General features: G+C 44.8%; 1 protein-coding gene across 7 annotated transcripts in view; it reads right to left on the reverse strand.

The window, feature by feature from the left end:
- LOC126470365 (thrombospondin type-1 domain-containing protein 7A-like) overlaps nt 1-20357 on the reverse strand; it is a 1214159-nt gene that overhangs the window by 206258 nt on the left and 987544 nt on the right. For all 7 annotated transcript variants that reach the window (XM_050098173.1, XM_050098171.1, XM_050098172.1 and 4 more), the window contains one exon: nt 10637-10861. In XM_050098173.1, coding sequence (XP_049954130.1) covers nt 10637-10861 — 225 coding nt within the window. The remainder of the gene's footprint in view (nt 1-10636; nt 10862-20357) is intronic.

Here is a 20357-nt window from a genome sequence, read left to right on the forward strand (position 1 = left end):
ACCCGAGAGTGCTACGGAAGCTATCTGATAAGTCTTTTATGTATATTGCGATCATTTGCTGCTCTTTTACGCTCCCTTTCGGCATCTCACAAGTTACTGTCGGTTCTATTGAAATTTCAATGTTACGTATTGGGTTCTGTCAAAGTTTCTTCGAGTCAACGTATATTTGAAATTATACTTCGCAGGATCGTATCTTGGTTATCAAATGACAGTGCCGTACGGTGTTGCTTTTCGGAAACATGCCAGACGTACTACATACTTGGTTCTGTCTATTAATTAATAACATATTGTGCGTGAGGAACGTGAGCTGTGTTTCACGCTGGTGATGGTGGCGTAACACAAGCTAATACACTGAGAGCACATTCTTTTTCACGAGGAAGTACATAACTTTCGAACAGAGAACATATTCCAGGACCCTGCACAATATGGACGTTGGTTTGCAATTCTGTACATAAGCCACTCGTGACCTGTTTGCAAGAAGGCCTTTTGATAAATATTAGATAGGAAAGGAGCTGATTACACAGCATATTTTTAATGAAAAACTCTCATAGGAATTCAGTTACGATCTAGGCCCGTTTTCACCTTGAGTAATTTTAACTGAAATACGCACCAAGAGTCTGCGCCGCAGCCAAACGGCAGCTATTAGAAAGTAATTAACTGATTTATTGGGTACGTAATTGTTAAAATTGTGGGTTAGGCCAAATCGACACCAAATAAGCGTACATACTTAGAGGCTGGACAGGAAACACCACTGACATACGCTGTCATGTTCAGTACCGATGGAAAAGTCGAAATGTACAGTCGCTTATCCCTGGTGAAATTCTGCTTTGCACGAATAGGGAATTAGCAGACACGATTTTCATCTATCGTATCATTTCTCTTAGAGGAGACGTCCGACGCGCGTTATCTTTCGATAACCATTCCAGCATCTGAAAAAAGCAGTACAAGTGATATCACTAAATGTCCATAAAGCACAATGAACTGTATAGACTCCCTGCCTTGGAATAAGAGGTTCCTGCTCACGGGGGTAAGTCTCATTCGATAAGCAGTCGATTAGTTGCATGAGAAATGAGCGTCATGTACAGTATTGTGAGAATATTAATATGGACATAGCAGTTACTGCCATGCTGTTCACAGAGGGTGCAAGATTTAATTTATCATGAAATCGGACCTCGCGTTGTATTGAGTTAATGTTGGTACGGCGCTATACACGGAGGTGACAAAATTCGTGGAATACTTCCTAATACCGTGTCAGATCTTCTTTTTCCCGGCGTAGTGCAGCAGCTTCACGTGGCATGGGCTCAACAAGTCAATGGAAGTCACCTGCAGAAATACTGAGCCATGCTCCCTCTGTAGCCGTACATAATTGCAAAAATGTTGCCGGTGCTGGATGCTGTGCACGAACTGACCCCTCGATTACGACCCATAAATGTTCGATGGGATTCATTTCGGGCCATCTATGTGACCAATTCATTTGCTCGAATTGTTCAGAATGTTCTTCAAACCAAAGGTGTGGGCCGGTGATATGGCGCATTGTCATCCATAAAAATCCCATCGTTGTTTGGGAACATTAAGTCAGTGAATCATCTCCAAGTAGCCGAACATAACCATTTCCAGTCAGCAATCGGTTTAGTTGGACAAGAGGACCCAGTCCATTTAATGTAAACACAGCCCACACCATTATGGAGCCACCGTCAGCTTGCACAGTGCCTTTTTGACAACTTGGGCCCATGGCTTCGTGGGGTCTCTGCAACACTCGAACCCTACCATCAGCTCTTACTAACTGAAATCGGGACTCATCCGACCAGACCACGGTTTTCCAGTCGCCTATGGTCCAATCGATACGGTCACGAGCCCAGAAAAGGCGCTGTAGGTGATGTCGTGCTGTTAGCAAAGGCATTAGCGTCGGCCGTCTGCTGCCATAGCCTGTTACCGCCACATTTCGTCGCACTTCCCTAACGGATAAGTTCGTCGTACGTTCCACATTGATTTCCGCGGTTATTTCACGCAGTGTAGCTTGTTCGTTAGCACTGATAACTCGATGCAAACGCCGCTGCTCTTAAGCGAAGGCCGTCTGTATACTTGCATATCGCTATCGCATGTCTTTTGTCACCTCAGTGTAAAGACCTCGGTACGGTGTGGACGAGAGCCCCAAGTTTTCCTCAGGTATACCAAATCAAGCTGAAACAACTTACTGATGATCAGATCCTATAGAGTTACCAAATTACTAGAACTGATATGTTTCATCTGCTGCCCCAAATAGTTCCACACATATTCTGCGAGATTAAGAGGGGATTTAGCAAGCCAGTTGAGGTGCGATATGGTGCCAGAATGTTCATCACACGGGTTGTGTCATTTTGGAAGATGAGAGTTTCCACAGCATTTTCTTCAAGTGCAATACTTGGTCACCGAGAATGTTGAAATAAACGTCGTCGTTCATGTTCACGATAACATAAATGGGTGGACTCAATTCATGTTTCGTGAAGCATCACATAATCACTTCCGGCTGGTATTACATCCTACACACACTGGGGCTTAAAAAGCTCACTCGGCAGTTTGTGTACTCGACCTTTGCAACCTTTGAAAGGAATCAATATCGCGACTATTCGTACCGAACTACACGCCCTGCATCAGCTACCGTCTCGTTTCTGTGTCGTCTGGCCTACTGAAGACGTGCAGCTTGATGCTCCGCTGTGAGAAATGGCACATTGGGAGGTAATCAATACCGTATTTCCTTTGCATGCAGTTTTCTTCACAATGTTCGCTCGGATACAGGTTGAGATGGACCTGTTTTTAGTGACAGTAGCTATTCCTGTCGGGTTTGAAATCGATTTTAATTGACAAGGAGTGACATTCTTTTTTCCGATCCCTGTCAGTCTGAACATTTTGCGACCGCTGTTTCTACACCTTGTTACTTGGCTGTAAGTGGTACACCGCCCCTTTAGACATGTAAGACCGTCCACGTTGATACACGGACAAATCGAACAATTTATTTCAGGGTGTGATCTTGGGCACGTCCAGTCGCGACAGGGCCTTTCTGCCATTCTGTCACGTCGACCTAACTAGCTCCGCTGAATCTACGCAGGCCGACTGACACATACACACCGCTCCACTGCCACGAGTATCATCAGCGGTGGAGGGCTACACAGCCGCCTGTTACCAATCATATATCATCTACAGCGGTGCAAAACGATTAGTGGGCTCTTATAAATAAGTGACTAATACAATTCCTGACAAAAATGTGAACAATCCAGAAGCGTAGGAGAAAATGAAATGAAACTTTACGAGTTGAGAGGATATGTGACGTTATTTCAGAGATTAAAAATTGAATCAACATTACGAAGAACTTGGCAATATGATCCCACATATCAGTATGATGTTGCAGCCACGCTGGACTGGATGCATGCACTGATTCAGGTGGGATGGCTGTCAGAAGCCGTTGTATCCTCTCCTGTAGCAAGTCGGCCCACAACTGTTGTAGCTCGTCATGGATATCTTTAATACTGGCACTGGGAAGGGGTTGATACATGTTTTATCGGAGACAGATCTGGGGATGTTCATGGTCACAGGAGTACCTCAACGTCACGAAAACAATTCACAGAGGCATGTCCATGTTTGAACTAGCATTGTGCTGTTGAAAAATGAAATCATGATACTACCGCATGGAGGTAACACATGCGGACGTAGGTTGCCCGGGGCGTATCGTTATGCCGTCAGAATTTCTTCAGTCACAGCCAGCCTTGACCTGAAGTCATACGCGATGTCTCCCCATCACATGACCCGCTGTACCTCTCCAAAACATTGGGAGAAGATACCTCCCCCACAAGCCACCGCCATACTCGTCTACGATGGTCATCTGGGGTAGTACAGAACCGCCAGTTGTAGCTGAACACAATGCGAAGCCACTCAACAGCAGTTCATGCTTTCCAGTCATGGCACCTCTCCAAACGCAGTGTTTGTGTTGTGGCGTTAACAACAGCCTCCGTACGGTCCTGTAATTTCCTAATTCGGATGCTAGCGGTCTCTGGGTAAAGGTGTAAGATGACACAGAATGTTGCTGGGAGTCCATTAAATAATTAAATTTTCACTCTGCATCGGAGTGTGCGCTGATCTGAAACTTCCTGGCAGATAAAAACCGTGTACCGAACCGAGGCTCCAACTCGAGACCATTGCCTTTCGCGGGCAAGTGCTCTACCGACTGAGCTACCCTAGTACGACTCACGACCCGTCCTCACAGCTTTAATTTCGCAGTACCTCGTCACCTACCTTCTAAACTTCAGAGAAGCTGGAGCAATGGAGTGTTAGTTCTGCAAGTTTCGCAGGAGAGCTTCTGTGAAGTTTGGAAGGTAGGAGACGAGGTACTGGCGGAATTAAAGCTGTGAGAACGGGTCGTGAGTCGTGCTTGGGTGGCTCAGTCGGTAGAGCACTTGCCCTCGAAAGGCAAAGGTCCCGAGTTCGCGTCTCGGTCCGGCACACAGTTTTAATCTGCCACGAAGTTTCAGTCCAGTGCATGTTATCGGATGGCAGGCGAAGACGTGAAGGAGCTACGATGTGCCTGGTGCACAATATAGGAACCATCCCTTTGTGCTGCCCACACGCGGTAGACCGGAACCTTGGCGACGAGTCAAGCAATCCAACTTCGAGCCACTGTCACATCTGAAAGCTTCTCCGATCTGGATATTGTACGATTCGAGCTGCCGGCGAAATGTAGATCCACAATGAGGCCCTTTTCAGACTTTGTCAGTTGCTAATAGCCCTGTCTCAGACGAATACGTGTCTCTAGAGAACAGAAATGAGCTGCATATTCCCATTGTAAACTCGCCAGCGAGTCCTGTGACGTCGTCTCCGAAATCGCTGTCTCGGTGAGCCCGTAGACGTGACCCGTGAATCGCTGCCGCAGTCCACTAGTCACATGAGTTTGTTGTCAGGTACATGTCGACTCGTCTCGCTCAGAGATGAGAGTGAGTACATTAGTTCGCAAGTATAACCTAACCGCGGACTCGCGGCATTCCCGCTACGTATACAGCCGTTTTAAAGAAAATTTACGCCATTGAAATGTAAATTACTGTTAATTTATTTCACACAGTCGTGACTGGGGCTTTATACCCATTTTCAAGTCACAAAATTTCCGACTTTCCTAAATGCCAGATGCAACTAATACGCCAACACAAAGGCTGACTGGTTACAATCAATATTGTTATTTTTATACATAGATTTATATAGATAAAACTTTTTTAAATATTCAGAGAGTGTCTGACAATTACGTTGACAAATACACACTTGCGAGGCGTTACCGTATGTGTTACGACAGTACCATGAAACATGACACTAAGGATGATGTGCAGTTTCTAAATGGTGATTAATTATTAAAAGGCTGTGCGAGGTAGCCGCGCTCTCTAAGGCGCCTTACCGTACCGTGTTTCGCTCGGCTCCCCCCCCCCCCCCCCCCCCCCCACCACCATCGGAGGTTCGAGTCCACCCTCGGGGCATGGGTGTGTAAGTTGTCCTTAGCGTAAGATGGTTTAAGTTAGATTAAGTAGTGTGTAAGACCATCTGATCCCGAAAGCCGGTCAATTCACCTCGTCACTGGTACTTTACAGCAGAAAGATCACGTACTCATCTTAGGTACTAACAATACTAAGAATAAGTCAAGACTAGCCTTACGCTCCAGCATGCTTCAGGAGATAAAGAGTCGTCAAATATGAAGCGACTGCATTGCCACAGTTCTCAGACTCGCCACACGGATCTCCAGCGGGAGGGAAGGAAGTCCGCTAGCATTGATTTCTCAGCGGCGCCTTGATTTGTGAAGTATGCAGCCCGAACAATAGTATCGTACTCGCCCCGTTTGTGATCTCTACGTAGCACCTCCGTGTCATTCAGAGTGTTCACGAAACATTTGACTCTGTTCACATCCAACCAGTCATGGTAACAACACTAGATACGAAAAAGGCTAAAGCACTTTGATGGCCGTTCTATCCATGCCAGAGAACTGCTACTCTAAATATCTACACTCATGTTCAGAAAAAAACAGAACACCTTGAACGAGTAGAGATAGGACGTTCATATTGATATAACATGTACATTAGTATGTTCTGCAGAACTGATTAGTATTTGAACCATGTCGGCCAGCAGGTTCGCGGTAGACATCGATATCGCGGCACAGCATCACCTGCCAGTAAAATGTGCTGCGGCTCTTGTTTTCGCTATAAATCGAAAGTAATGGATCGGTGTGACTTAAGCACACGTGCCGGATGCCTCGCCGACGTATGCGCGAACCGTACCATCAAATCAGAGAGTTTGAAAGAGGGACCATTATTGGCATGCGAAAAAGTGATGCATTCATGCGGGAAATTGCTGCTCGTGTGGGACGAAGCGTTTCGGCAGAGCAATGGATTTGTGCACAATGGTTCACGGAAGGCCGTAGAACACGGCGAGATGGGTCAGGTCGCACCACCGAGACCATCCCCGAGATGATCGACACCTCATTCGAATTGCATTGCTGGACAGATCTGCGTCCTCCTCTGCTCTGGAGCAGTAGTGGAACAGTGTAACACATCTACATCTACACACACATGGATACTCTGCAAATCTCACTTAAGTGCCTGACAGAGGGTTCATCGAACCACCTTCATAATAATTCTCTATTATTCCAATCTCGAACAGCGAGCGGGAAAAAGGAACACACAGCTTTCAATGCTAGCTCTGACTTCCCTGATTTTATTATGGTGACTGTTTCTCCCTATGTAGATCGGCGTCAACAAAATATTTTCACATTCAGAGGAGAAAGTTGGTGATTGAAATTTCGTGAGAAGAATTCGCCGCAACGAAAAACGTCTGTGTTTTAATGATGTCCACCCCAAATCCTGTATCATGTCCGTGACACTCACTCGCCTGTTTCTCGATAATACAAAAGACGCTACTCTTCTTTGAACTTTCTCCACGTACTCCGTTAATCCTATCTGGGAAGGATTCCACACCGTTCAGCAGTACTCCAAAGGGGAACGTACAAGCGTGCTGTACGCAGTCTCTTTAGTAGATCTGTTGCATCTTCTAAGTGTTCTGCCAATAACACGCAGAATTTGATTCGCTTTCCCCACAACATTTTCTATGTGTATTTTCCAATTTAAGCTTTCCGTAATTGTAATTTCTAGGTAATATATATTTGAAGAATCAGTCTCAGTTGCGCAAATTTTCTGGTCTTTAGCAGGTGTCTGCTAAATTAATCTAACCTTCTTCAGAAACATAAAATTACTATAACATGACATAGTAAGACACAGTCAACATTAAAATTAAAACCTATAGTACCGTGGTACCATGTCGAATTAAAACTACTTAACTGAAGTCTGGCCCCGGCATCTCTTCACCACGTGGTCGGTTGGCAGCAGCCAAGATTAATTTAGCCGAAACCTGGTAAAGACCAGAAAATTTGCGCAGCTGAGGCTGATTCTTCAAAATATTAGTTTATCACAGTTGCTGGCAGGGCTGCAATATGCAAAAAATTCTTAATTTCTAGGTATTTAGCCGAATTTACGGCTTTAGAGTTGACTGATTTATCGTTTAACCGAAGTTTAAAGGATTCCTTTTAGCACTCATGTGGATAACCTCACACTTCTCGTTATTTAGGGTGAATTGCCAATTTTTTCACCTTACAGATATCTTTTCTAAATCGTTTTGCAATTTGTTTTGAACTTTTGGAGACTTTGGTAGACGATAAATGATAGCATCATCTGCAAACAATCTAAGATGGCTGCTCAGATTGTCGTACTCTATCAGGGGTGACGGTCCGTCGACTTTTATTACGGCGTGTGTTATGCGCGCGCGTCCACTTCTCCTCCTACCTTTGACGAATGTGCATAAACACGCTAGGCGGCAATGCTGTATGGAACGACATCACTGGGGCCGGAAAGCATCGGATAGTGTTTTCGGACGAATCCAGATTCTGTTTCCTTGAAAATGATGGCCGCATTTTGGTTTTCTGCAGACAGGGGCAGGGGCATCACAGTGACTGTATTCGCACAACACATAAAGCGCCAGCTCAAGGCCTTATGGTGTAAGCTGCTATTGGGTAGAACTACAAATCACAGCTGGTGCGTGTCCAGGGCATTGTGACCGGTGTGAGCTACGTGAATGGCATCCTGCGACCCGCAGCCACAGCCTTTCTGCACAACGCCCCAGACGCCATTTTTCAGAAAGACAGAGCATAACCACATGTTGCTGAACGAACACGTACCTTCTTGGTATCACAGCATGTCAGTCTTTTGCCCAGGCCCGCCGGATCACCAGACTTGTTGCCAATCGAAAACGTGTGGAATACGATGACACAATGCCTGCCGCCACAGATGAAACTTTGGAACCAGGTGAATGCAATGTGACACTTATACCACAGGACGCCTTTTGTGCCTTATACGCGTCTATGCCATCACTCAGGGACAAGTTGTTAGGGTCCATGGCAGACTTTGTGCCTACTAGGCAACAGAACACGTGCTATCTAAGGTGATGGAAATGGTAATCATTTCTGCAGAACATACTAATGTGCATTTCCTGTGAATATGAACGTCCTATCTCTAGTAGTTCAACGTGTTCAGTTTTTTTTCTGAAAATGAGTATGTATACTCGCCGATGGTGCGTACGTGTACCAAGTTACATTGACATCGGACCATGAGCTCTGGATGCTTCATTTTTATTGTCAGGCAGTGTATTTTGCCGATGAGCTTAGCATCATTTCCGTTAATCTCTCTCTCATTGATGACAGTCGCGGAAAAATATTCTACACCTACATCTACTTCTACATAGATACTCCGCAAGCCACCGTACGGCACGTGGAGAAGGGTACCCTGTTCCACTAGCAGCCATTTCCTTTCCTGACTCACTGTCAAACAGAGTGAGGGGAAAACGACTGTCTATATGCCTCCGTATGACCCCTAATTTCTCGTATTTTATCTTCGTGGCCCTTACGTGAAATGTATGTTGGTGGCAGTAGAATCGTTCGGCAGTCAACTTCAGTTGCCAGTTCTCTAAATTTTCTCGTTAGTGTACCTCGAAAACAATGTCGCCTTCTCTCCTGGGATTCCCGTTCTGGTTCCTGATTCCGTAACACTTACAAGTTCTAAAAAACTGCAGCCCCCCTTTGAATTGCCAGAATGTCTTCCTTTAAACTGACGAGGTACAGATCCCAGACACTCGAGCAGTACTCAAGAATTGGTCTCAGCAGCGTCCTATATGCGATTTCCTTTACAGATGAACCATTCTTTACTAACATACTCCAAATAAACGGAAGTCGACCATTCGTCTTCCCTAGCACAGTTCTCGCATGCTCATTCCATTTCATGTCGCTTTGTAGCGTTACGCCCAGATATTTAAACGACGTGACTACGTCAAGCAGACACTAATAATGCTGTATCCAAACATTACTGGTTTATTGTTCCTACTTATCCATATTAACTTACATTTTTCCATATTTAGAGGCAGCTGCCATTCATCATACCAACTAGAAATTTTGCGTAAGTCATCTGGTATTCTCCTTCAGTCACTCAACTGCGCCAACTTACCGTACAACACAGCATCATCAGCAAACAACCGCGGATTGCTGCCCACCCTGCCCGCCAAATCATTTCCACTGAGCAGCCAGAGCATTATGACCAACGACTTACAGTCGATATAAACCTGTCCAGGCATTAGCAGTTTCACGACACACTCACGGTGCATGTAGTACCAGTGGACTTTAATGATGGGTAGAGTACAAGTGTGTGTGAACGCACAATGCACCGAACACTCCTAACGATGGGCTTCCGCAGCCGACGACCCATGCATATGCCACTGTCAACACCACGATTTCGGCAATTACCTCTGAAATGGGCACGTGACCATCGACACTGGGTGTTGGCGCAGTGGCAAAGCGTTGCGTGGTCTGATGAATCCCGAGACTTTCTTCATGAAGCTAATCGAAGGTCGCGAATCCGTCGTCTTCCAGGGAAACAGCTCCTCGTCACATGTACTACGGGACGGAGAAACACTGTCGGCGGCTTCATTATGCTCTGTGGAACATTCATGTGGGCATCCATGGGTCCAATGAAGCTCGTGCAAGGCACCGTAACGGCCACGGAGTATCGTAAACTGGTTGCAAACCACGTACGCCCATTCATGGCGATCAGTTCCCGGCGGCAGTGGCATTTTTCAGTAAGATAATGCACCATGTCACAAGTCCAGAAGTTTGATGGAGTAGCCCGAGGAACCCTATTGAACAAATCTGGGACGTGACTGAACGTGGCGTCAGAACTCATCGCCCCCCACCCTGGAATATGCGGGAAAGAGGTGACTTGACTGTGCAGATATGGTGACAGCTCCCTCCAGCGACCTGCCAGGACCTCAGTGCTTCAGTGATACGCTGCGTCAACGCCGTTATCCGTGCTAAAGATGGGCATATCGGGTATTAGGTAGATGGTCACATTGTTCTGGATGATCATTGTATGTGTTGTATATTCCCAAAGAGAGACCACAGAAACGGTTATCACGTTCAGTTACTCCTTACGATGGTGATATCAGAGACCGTCAAAAGTACCTGTAATTTATTAAATTTTACTCGAGCATGGTATATATGAATGACAGAAGGAGAATAAAAATTGTTTCCAAGTCACACCCCTGACGCGGTATCCGACTCCGCACTCGACGTTGTTGGGCAGCTGGCAATCAGACCAGTTGCCGACGTCCCAGTTGAAGCGGCGGCAGCGCGCGCCCGACAGCGGGCAGGGCCGCCAGTCCATCAGCTTGCCGCACTGCTTGCCGCCGTTCTCGGGCGGCTGGATCACCAGGCGTCGCCGCAGCTGCGCCGGCGCCAACTCCTGCTGCGCCGAGTCCGGCGGGGCTGCAACACGGCGTAACTCTGAAGGTGGTGCGATCTGCCAGCACAATCGATTTCCAGACACTGCTGACACTATCTGAAATATCTGTTTGTAAATTGTTAACACCAACATACGGGGTGGTCAGGAACAGTCTGGAAAGCTCGTAAGAGAGTCGCAGGGTATGTTGCTCTCAGAAATAGTTATAAAATGTAAACTTTCACTACTGGAAATATCACAGTGAATAATTGGAGACATGGCAGAAAGGAACTATGCCGTTTTCACAAGCATCCGAAGATTCATTTTGCCGTGGAGGAGGAGCCAAGCAGAAGATTACATTTTCTTAATGTGCTAGTTTTCAAGAAACAAAATTGTAAAAACCTTGAATGCTTGGTGCTTCGCAGCTTTCAGATATTTATTAAAAGACATCTTTTATACTCCATGACCGACACTAGAAATGTTTTATTTGCCAAATTCGGTTTTCAGGTTCACAATCCATCATCAGTAGCATATTATGCATTTATATAGCAACGACATGCTTGTCAGTTAATACGATAGGGTATGAAATATGTGCTACAACATAATACACAGTTAGTCATGCATATCTGTGCTGTCAAATTCTAGGCAGTGACAATTATTGATAATGTCTGACATAACCGTCATATAGAGTAAACATGGAAATTACGTGTTTACTCTATATGACCGTTATGCCCAACATTATCAAGAATTGTTCAAAATGGTTCAAATGGCTCTGAGCACTATGGGACTCAACTGCTGTGGTCGTAAGTCCCCTAGAACTTAGAACTACTGAAACCTAACTAACCTAAGGACATCACACACATCCATGACCGAGGCAGGATTCGAACCTGCGACCGTAGCGGTCGTGCGGTTCCAGACTGTAGCGCCTTTAACCGCTCGGCCACTCTGGCCGGCTATCAAGAATTGTCACTGCCTGAAATTTGACAGCAGTAACACAAATGAAAGACCGTGTACTATGTTATAGGACATATTTCACATCGTCTCGTATAACTGACAAGCATGTCATTGCTACAGAAGTGCATGCTGTGCCACTGATCATGAGTTATGAATCTGAAAACCGGTTTTGGCAAATAAAAAAAATGGTTCAAATGGCTCTGAGCACTATGAGACTTAACTGCTGGGGTCATCAGTTCCCTAGAAGTTAGAAATACTTAAACCTAACTAACCTAAGGACATCACATACATCCATGCCCGAGGCAGGATTCGAACCTGCGACCGCAGCGGACGCTCGGTTCCGGACTATAGCGCCTGGAACCACTCGGCCACTCTGGCCGGCCGGCAAATAAAACATTTGTAGTGTAGCCAATGGTGAATAAAACATGTCTTTTAATAAAGAAGATGCTATCTTCGGGCATACAATTTACCGAAAACCCACGTACACATGCTGTTAGCTGCACCGGGATTCGAACCACCAACGACAAGGAATCAGCAAATGCGAGGAATCATAAAGGCATTGCTGGATAGAGCAAGGAACATTCGTGAATCAGAGTTGCGTGATGCAGAATTAAAACATCTGACCAGTGCACTGGTGAAGAATGGTTATTCGTCCGATGAGGCAAAAAGAGCCTTCAGAGCGCCGTGCAAAAACCGCAGCGATGCACAAGCGCCTGTGGAATGGAAAGTTTTACTGCTGTTCATTAAGGATGTTATTGACCGCATAGGAAAATTTTTGAGAAAAACGAAACATGGAGGTAGCCTAACCCCCCCCCCCCCCCCCCCGCCTTCCCGGAAGATACAGGACCACCTAGAATTGGCCAAAGATCCTCGGAAACCACTGGAAAATTCAAGAGTTTATAGGATTCCATGTAGCTGTGGGGCGGTTTACGTGGGTAGTTCAAAAAGGACATCAAAGCACGACTAGAAGAGCACAAACGCTATTGTAGAATGGGGAGACTGACAGATCAGCTATTGCGGAACATGCTTTGGAGCCAACAGACCACCAAATTAATTTTAATATGACTCGAGTACTGGCAGCCACAAGAAATTATCATGAAAGGTTATAAAGAGAGGACATAGGGACTGTGAAACACCCTAGGAATTTGAATAGGAAGGAGAAGAGCCTGAAATTGTATGACATTTGGATCCATATGCTGAGAAGGATGTGGACCATTGCACCATGGGATGAGAGCAAAAGCGGACGACGGCAATCGACAACGGACAATTGCGCTCATGTACGCAAAGCGTGACGTCACGCTGCTGCATTGGAGCACGCTTGAACAGAATTTCGATTCAGTCAGTAGCGAGCCAGGCTGTGAATTGGGCACTCGAAGGAGCTACGATCCTCCTTGAAAAGTCCCCCCCAAATGGGGACGAAACGTTGGGTTTAAGTGTGAAATCTATTCGACCATGGCGTAATCGGCCGAAACATTTCGTTAATTGTAAGAAATAGTTGTTAAGAAAAAACATCGATACATTGCGCCGTTTTCGAGTTAATTAGCGTTGAAATTAGGTACTCAGGCTGTTCCGCGCTCAAATTCAAGCGCCCGCTACATACATTATCGCCAAATATGTTCTTCGTTTTGTTTCCTAAACCCGAACAAGAGAGGGATACAAGAACTGGACATGGGGCGGTAATAAGGAACGAACCCAAACCGAGCAGTCTCTTTCGCTATCACCTACGCTTTAGGCGCAACTGACACGAACTTTATCTGGCGGGTTGCTTGAATTGGCGCGCGCAGCGGGGCGATTGGTTAGTTTCAATACTAATTAACTCGGAAAAGACACGACGTATCGATTTTTTTTCTGAAGAATTGTTTCTCAGCACAACCGAACCTGCATTGCCCTTACGAGCTTCTCACACTGCTTCTGACCATACTGTATAAGCTACTAACCTATTTCGTAACTGAACAGTAAACACAGTCTTAAGTTCTGTATTAAATACCAATTACATAGCAAGTAATGATTCTAATATGCTGCCTGGGGCCCCGCAGTATACAAAAACAGTACTTACTGCTATCCGCACGTGAAAATAACCACTGCTAGTCCCTTCGCCACTGCTCGCTTGTTGAGATCCCACCACTGCCATTGGTAACAATCTGTCAGGCGAGTTACAACAAAGTATACTTTAGCATTAGGATTTCATGCAACGGGTTTCAACAATGAAATCCTCCTAAACTTCTAAGATCATATGCACACGTCAGCTGTGTACCAGCTCAACTGCTTGGAAACTAACTCTTAATGGATTCTTTACATGGCCACATTAGAGTTGGGACTCAACAATCGCAGTCATTTCCACAGAAAACCTTATTCAGCGTAAAAAGCTAATTTTTGTTAGCGAATCGAAACAATTTTAAAAACTGTTACAAGATACGCGAGTTCTCCTGAGGAATATACGTTAGATGTTGTACTACCAAAGCTGTCAACTGCACACACACGCACAAACACATACACACACACACACACACACACACACGACACAGAGAGAGAGGGGGGGGATACTAGTTGGGTATCACATTTTTCGTGTTTCTGTTCTTTATCTTCTCGCCATTTGGGTGGAAATTTATAGACATAAATACAATGATTCATGAACAGACTCAAATTAATAGAGAATCAGACATGTAAAATAGAACGACTAATTTGTCGGTAGGCAGTCACAGATAGCGGTTCCACTCCAGAATTGTTTTAAGCTTACGAAAAAGAAGCTAGATGGCCGCATAGTTTCCACATAAAGCAAAGGCCTAAATAACGATCCACCGTCAGGACATCTACCGATATTAAACATAAGCTGAGTGAAATAATCGGTAAGTCACCCATCGGTAAGTCACCCAACGGTAGACGCTGCTGAAGACGTCAGGTTGGCTACTGACTATATTCTGGCAATGGCGAAGCCACTGAGGTCAAATTTTGCTACACATGATAGACGGAGCTAACAATTAGATGTAAGAATGGTGTATAAATCTCGGTAACACACTCTCTCTCTCGACTGAGAGATAACCAGTTTAGATCTTGAAGGTGAAAACAATTTTCGTTAGCAAAACTTATTTGACGAGGATTGATAACCTCGTTTCTCGTCACTGTGTTGCGCAACAAAATGATTCAAGCCCCGTAACAAAGTGCTCCAAACCTCTCCGCAGTGTATTACGGTATGACTTGATTCTTTCTGACAGAAGTAGAACAGGTGTGTGTGTGTGTGTGTGTGTGTGTGTGTGTGTGTGTGTCAGTACCCGGTTTCACGGCTCCTGTTTCTGAAACTCCATATTAATTTGCAACAATTAAAAACGCAGCACCGCATTGAACAAGAGCTTATCATAGCATTTCATGCTTTATAGCTACACATCAATCAGAAGTTAAAAGAAAGCAGTGCTAAACCACTCCATTAAAAAATCCCATGCCTCCGGCAGAGCGCAACGGCGTGTGTAGCGCGCCAGCATGTGTGTGTGCGTGTGCTAGATGATTCCTAAGTTGCAAATGTGTCAGTACCAATGATACGGTTGCAAATGTATCGTGTGACTCGATACTTATCATTTACCGAACAATGTTAGACCTGATAATTGGACATTAAATAAGAGGAAATGAGATGAAAACGCGGGAGATGAAAAACGTAAGTAAACTGTTTATTATTTCAAAAATATTCGCCATAACTGTTAATAAATTTATCCCACTGTGGGACACGACAGTCAATGCCTCCACTGAAAAATGTTTACGGTTGCCTAAGAAGCCATAATTGTACCCAGTGATGCACCTCTTCGTCCGAAGCAAATCTTACGACCACGAATGCCTTCAAACATATGGAAATAGTGTGGGGAGAGAGCGGGACTGTATGAAGGATGTCTCAGGGGCTTCCAGCCAACTTCTGGAGCGTACTGGAAACAATCTCTGCAACATGGGGGCCGCCCACTGCAGAAGTTTCCTTGGGAAATCCTTTCACATCGTCCATACAATCCTGATTTCTCCCCATGCGATTTCCATACTTTTGGAGCTATGAAGAAAGACCGTCTTGGCCGTCGGTTTGATTCGAATGAAGAGGTGGACAGCTGGGTACAATCGTGGTTTGGTAGGCAGTCTTAAACATTTTTCCATGAAGGCATTGACCATCTTGTCTGAGACTGGGGTAAATGTATTAACAACTATGGGGATTACTTTTGGAATAATGAACAGTTTACTTCCTTTCTTCCCATCTGTCTCTTTAGATTTAACTGCCTCTTATATGTACGGCCACAGTATTTTTGTGTGATTTGTTTTAGTCTATACAAAACGGAATGCTTAGCTACAAATTGCGTATTTGTAAATCTTATCCATATGTGTATTAGGTCAAAGCTATCGTTATGCCGTCCACTGGAGTATCGATTGACTTTTTGTGCACGACATATGGTGTATTTGAAACAGAAGGCTTCTTTCCACTTGGATTTATGTGATACGTTAAATATTTAGTTTATAGAGTTTGTATTTAACGGAAAGCCACTACAGCTCGTGAAAATACCAATATTTCCAATACATTAGCAGTATCACAATGTTTCTTCCTGACAACAAATTCAAAGCCAAAAAATATGTATGTGCAAATACTCACAGTACGTTTGTGACACACACTCTACTGTTTGTAAACAGTGAAACACTCAAAAGAGAAACTTCCCATCGCACCCCTCTCAGATTTAGTGGTAAGATGGCCCAGTGGATAATCTATCGAAAACTGCACACAGATCAAGCACGAAAACAGGAAGAAAATTTACTGAACTGCGAAAAAAAGCAAAATAAAAACAGTGAACGGTCCAAACTCAACAAGTGCAATATCGAGAAGGCTTGAATTGCTGCGGCGTCGTGGTTAGTAGGCATGGTAGCGCAGCGTGTTCGGTTACAGGGTTAGCTGCCCTCTGTAAAAAAAAAATAGCTGCCCTCTGAAAATGAAACTCTGACTGAGAAGCCGTGTTCAAAACTCCCTTTTTGTAGTCTTGGCAGTTGTCATACTATACATTGGTTATAGAATATGATTCATGTCGTAACAATACGTTACCATCGCAAGTAAATGTGATGAACAGTGACAGCAGGTGAGGTACCACATAGAAGTCCCACAGAAATGAAAACAACAAATAAATAGATGTGAACTACGTTACGGCAAAGGAAATCAAGAGTCAAGACTTCCAAAACGCAACAACGCAGCTTCGAAAACGTTAACAGCATGTGTTTTGACAGAGCACAGAGAAACTGTGAGATTAGGCGTATCTCACTCACTTACATCTACATCTACATCTACATGATTACTCTGTAATTCAAATGTAAGTGCTTGGCAGACGGTTCATCGAACCACAATCATACTATCTCCCTACCATTCCACTCCAGAACAGCGCGCGGGAAAAACGAACACCTAAACCTTTCTGTTCGAGCTCTGATATCTCTTATTTTATTTTGATGATCATTCCTACCTATGTAGGTTGGGCTCAACAAAATGTTTTCGCATTCGAAAGAGAAAGTTGGTGACTGAAATTTCGTAAATAGATCTCGCCGCGACGAAAAACGTCTTTGCTTTAATGACTTACATCGCAACTCGCGTATCATATCTGCCACAGTCTCTCCCCTATTACGTGATAATACAAAACGAGCTGCCCTTTTTTGCACCCTTTCGATGTCCTCCGTCAATCCCACCTGGTACGGATCCCACAAAAAAATGGTTCAAATGGCTCTGAGCACTATGGGACTTAACAGCTATGGTCATCAGTCCCCTAGAACTTAGAACTAACTAACATAAGGACATCACACAACACCCAGTCATCACAAGGCAGAGAAAATCCCTGACTCCGCCGGGAATCGAACCAGGGAACCCGGGCGCGGGAAGCGAGAAGGCTACCGCACGACCACGAGCTGCGGACACGGATCCCACACCGCGCATCAATATTCTAACAGAGGACGAACGAGTATAGTGTAAGCTGTCTCTGTAGTGGACTTGTTGCATCTTCTAAGTGTCCTGCCAATGAAACGCAACCTTTGGCTCGCCTTCCCCGCAATATTATCTATGTGGTCTTTTCAACTGAAGTTGTTCGTAATTTGAACACCCAGGTACTTAGTTGAATAGACAGCCTTGAGAATTGTACTATTTATCGAGTAATCGAATTCCAACGGATTTCTTTTGGAACTCATGTGGATCATCTCACACTTTTCGTTATTTAGCGTCAACTGCCACCTGCCACACCATACAGCAATCTTTTCTAAATCGCTTTGCAACTGATACTGGTCTTCGGATGACCTTACTAGACGGTAAATTACAGCATCATCTGCGAACAACCTAAGAGAACTGCTCAGATTGTCACCCAGGTCATTTATATAGATCAGGAACAGCAGAGGTCCCAGGACGCTTCCCTGGGGAACACCTGATATCACTACAGTTTTACTCGATGATTTGCTGTCTATTACTACGAACTGTGCCCTTCCTGACAGGAAATCACGAATCCAGTCGCACAACTGAGACGATACCCCATAGGCCCGCAGCTTGAGTAGAAGTCGCTTATGAGGAACGGTGTCAAAAGCTTTCCGGAAATCTATAAATATGGAATCAACTTGAGATCCTCCGTCGACAGCGGCCATTACTTTGTGCGAATAAAGAGCTAGCTGCGTTGCACAAGAACGATGTTTTCTGAAACCATGCTGATTACGTATCAATAGATCGTACCCTTCGAGGTGATTCATAATGTTTGAATACAGTATATGCTCCAAAACCCTACTGCAAACCGACGTCAATGATATAGGTCTGTAGTTCGATGGATTATTCCTACTACCCTTCTTAAACACTGGTGCGACCTGCGCAATTTTCCAATCTGTAGGTACAGATCTATCGGTGAGCGAGCGGTTGTATATGATTGCTAAGTAGGGAGCTATTGTATCAGCGTAATCTGAAAGGAACCTAATCGGTATACAATCTGGACCACCTGAAGTCTTGCCCGTATCAAGCGATTTGAGGTGCTTCGCAACCCCTAAGGTATCTACTTCTAAGAAACTCATGCTAGCAGCTGTTCGTGTTTCAAATTCTGGAATATTCCATTCGTCTTGCCTGGTGAAGGAATTTCGGAAAACTGCGTTCAATAACTCCGCTTTAGCGGCACAGTCGCCGGTAACAGTACCATCGGCACTGCTCAGCGAAGGTATTAACTGCGTCTTGCCGCTTGTGTACTTTACATATGGCCAGAATTTCTTCGGATTTTCTACCAAATTTCGAGACAATGTTTCGTTGTGGAACATATTAAAGGCATCTCGCATTGAAGTCCGTGCCAAATTTCGCGCGTCTGTAAATTTTAGTCAATCTTAGGGATTTCGCGTTCTTCTAAACTTCGCATGCTTTTTCCGTTGCCTCTGCAACAGCGTTCGGACCTGTTTTGTGTACCATTGGGGATCAGTTCCATCTCTTACCAGTTTATGAGGTATGAATCTCTCAATTGCTGTTGCTACTATATCTTTGAATTTGAGCCACATCTCGTCTACATTTGCGTAGTCAGTTCGGAAGGAATGGAGATTGTCTCTTAGGAAGGCTTGTAGTGACACTTTATCCGCTTTTTTAAATAAAATTATTTTGCGTTTGTTTCTGGTGGATTTGGAAGAAACGGTATTGAGCCTAGCTATAACAACCTTGTGGTCACTAATCCCTGTATCAGTCATGATGCTCTCTATTAGCTCTGGATTGTTTGTGGCTAAGAGGTCAAGTGTGTTTTCGCAACCATTTACAATTCGCGTGGGTTCGTGGACTAACTGCTCGAAATAATTTTCGGAGAAAGCATTTAGAACAATCTCGGAAGATGTTTTCTGCCTACCACCGGTTTTGAACAAGCATTTTTGCCAACATATCGAGGGAAGGTTGAAGGCCCCACCAACTATAATCGTATGAGTGGGCTATTTATTTGTTACGAGACTCAAATTTTCTCTGAACTGTTCAGCAACTATATCATCGGAGTCTGGGGGTCGGTAGAAGGAGCCAATTATTAACTTAGTTCGGCTGTTAAATAGAACCTCCCCCCATACCAATTCGCACGGAGTATCTACTTCGACTTCACTACAAGAAAAACCACTACTGACAGACAAACACTCCACCACCAATTCCACCTAATCTATCTTTCCTGAACACCGTCTGAGACTTTGTAAAAATTTCCGCAGAACTTATTTCAGGCTTTAGCCAGCTTTCTGTACCTACAACGATTTCAGCTTCTGTGCTTTCTATTGAAGCTCAGGGACTTTCCCAGCACAACTACAACAATTTACAACTACAATTCCGACTGTTCCTTGATCCAAGCACGTCCTGTATTTGCCATGCACCCTTTGAGATTGCAGCCCACACCGTACTTTCCCGAGGCCTTCTAACCTAAAAAACCGCCCAGTCCACGACACACAGCCTCCGCTACCCGTGTAGCCGCCAGCTCACCAGGCGTACAAATTAGTGCGTCGATAAAAGATTCCTATCATATGACACATGTAGTGTCACCAGAAGTGTTTTCCGGTGGAGGATTCGGTTGACTTGTCACCTTTTCGTCAAACGTTTGCGATTCCCCTTTCGAAAGCCACTTCCTTTCG

This window comes from Schistocerca serialis, chromosome 3, assembly GCF_023864345.2.
Source record: "Schistocerca serialis cubense isolate TAMUIC-IGC-003099 chromosome 3, iqSchSeri2.2, whole genome shotgun sequence".
In the NCBI taxonomy this organism is placed as follows: domain Eukaryota; kingdom Metazoa; phylum Arthropoda; class Insecta; order Orthoptera; family Acrididae; genus Schistocerca; species Schistocerca serialis.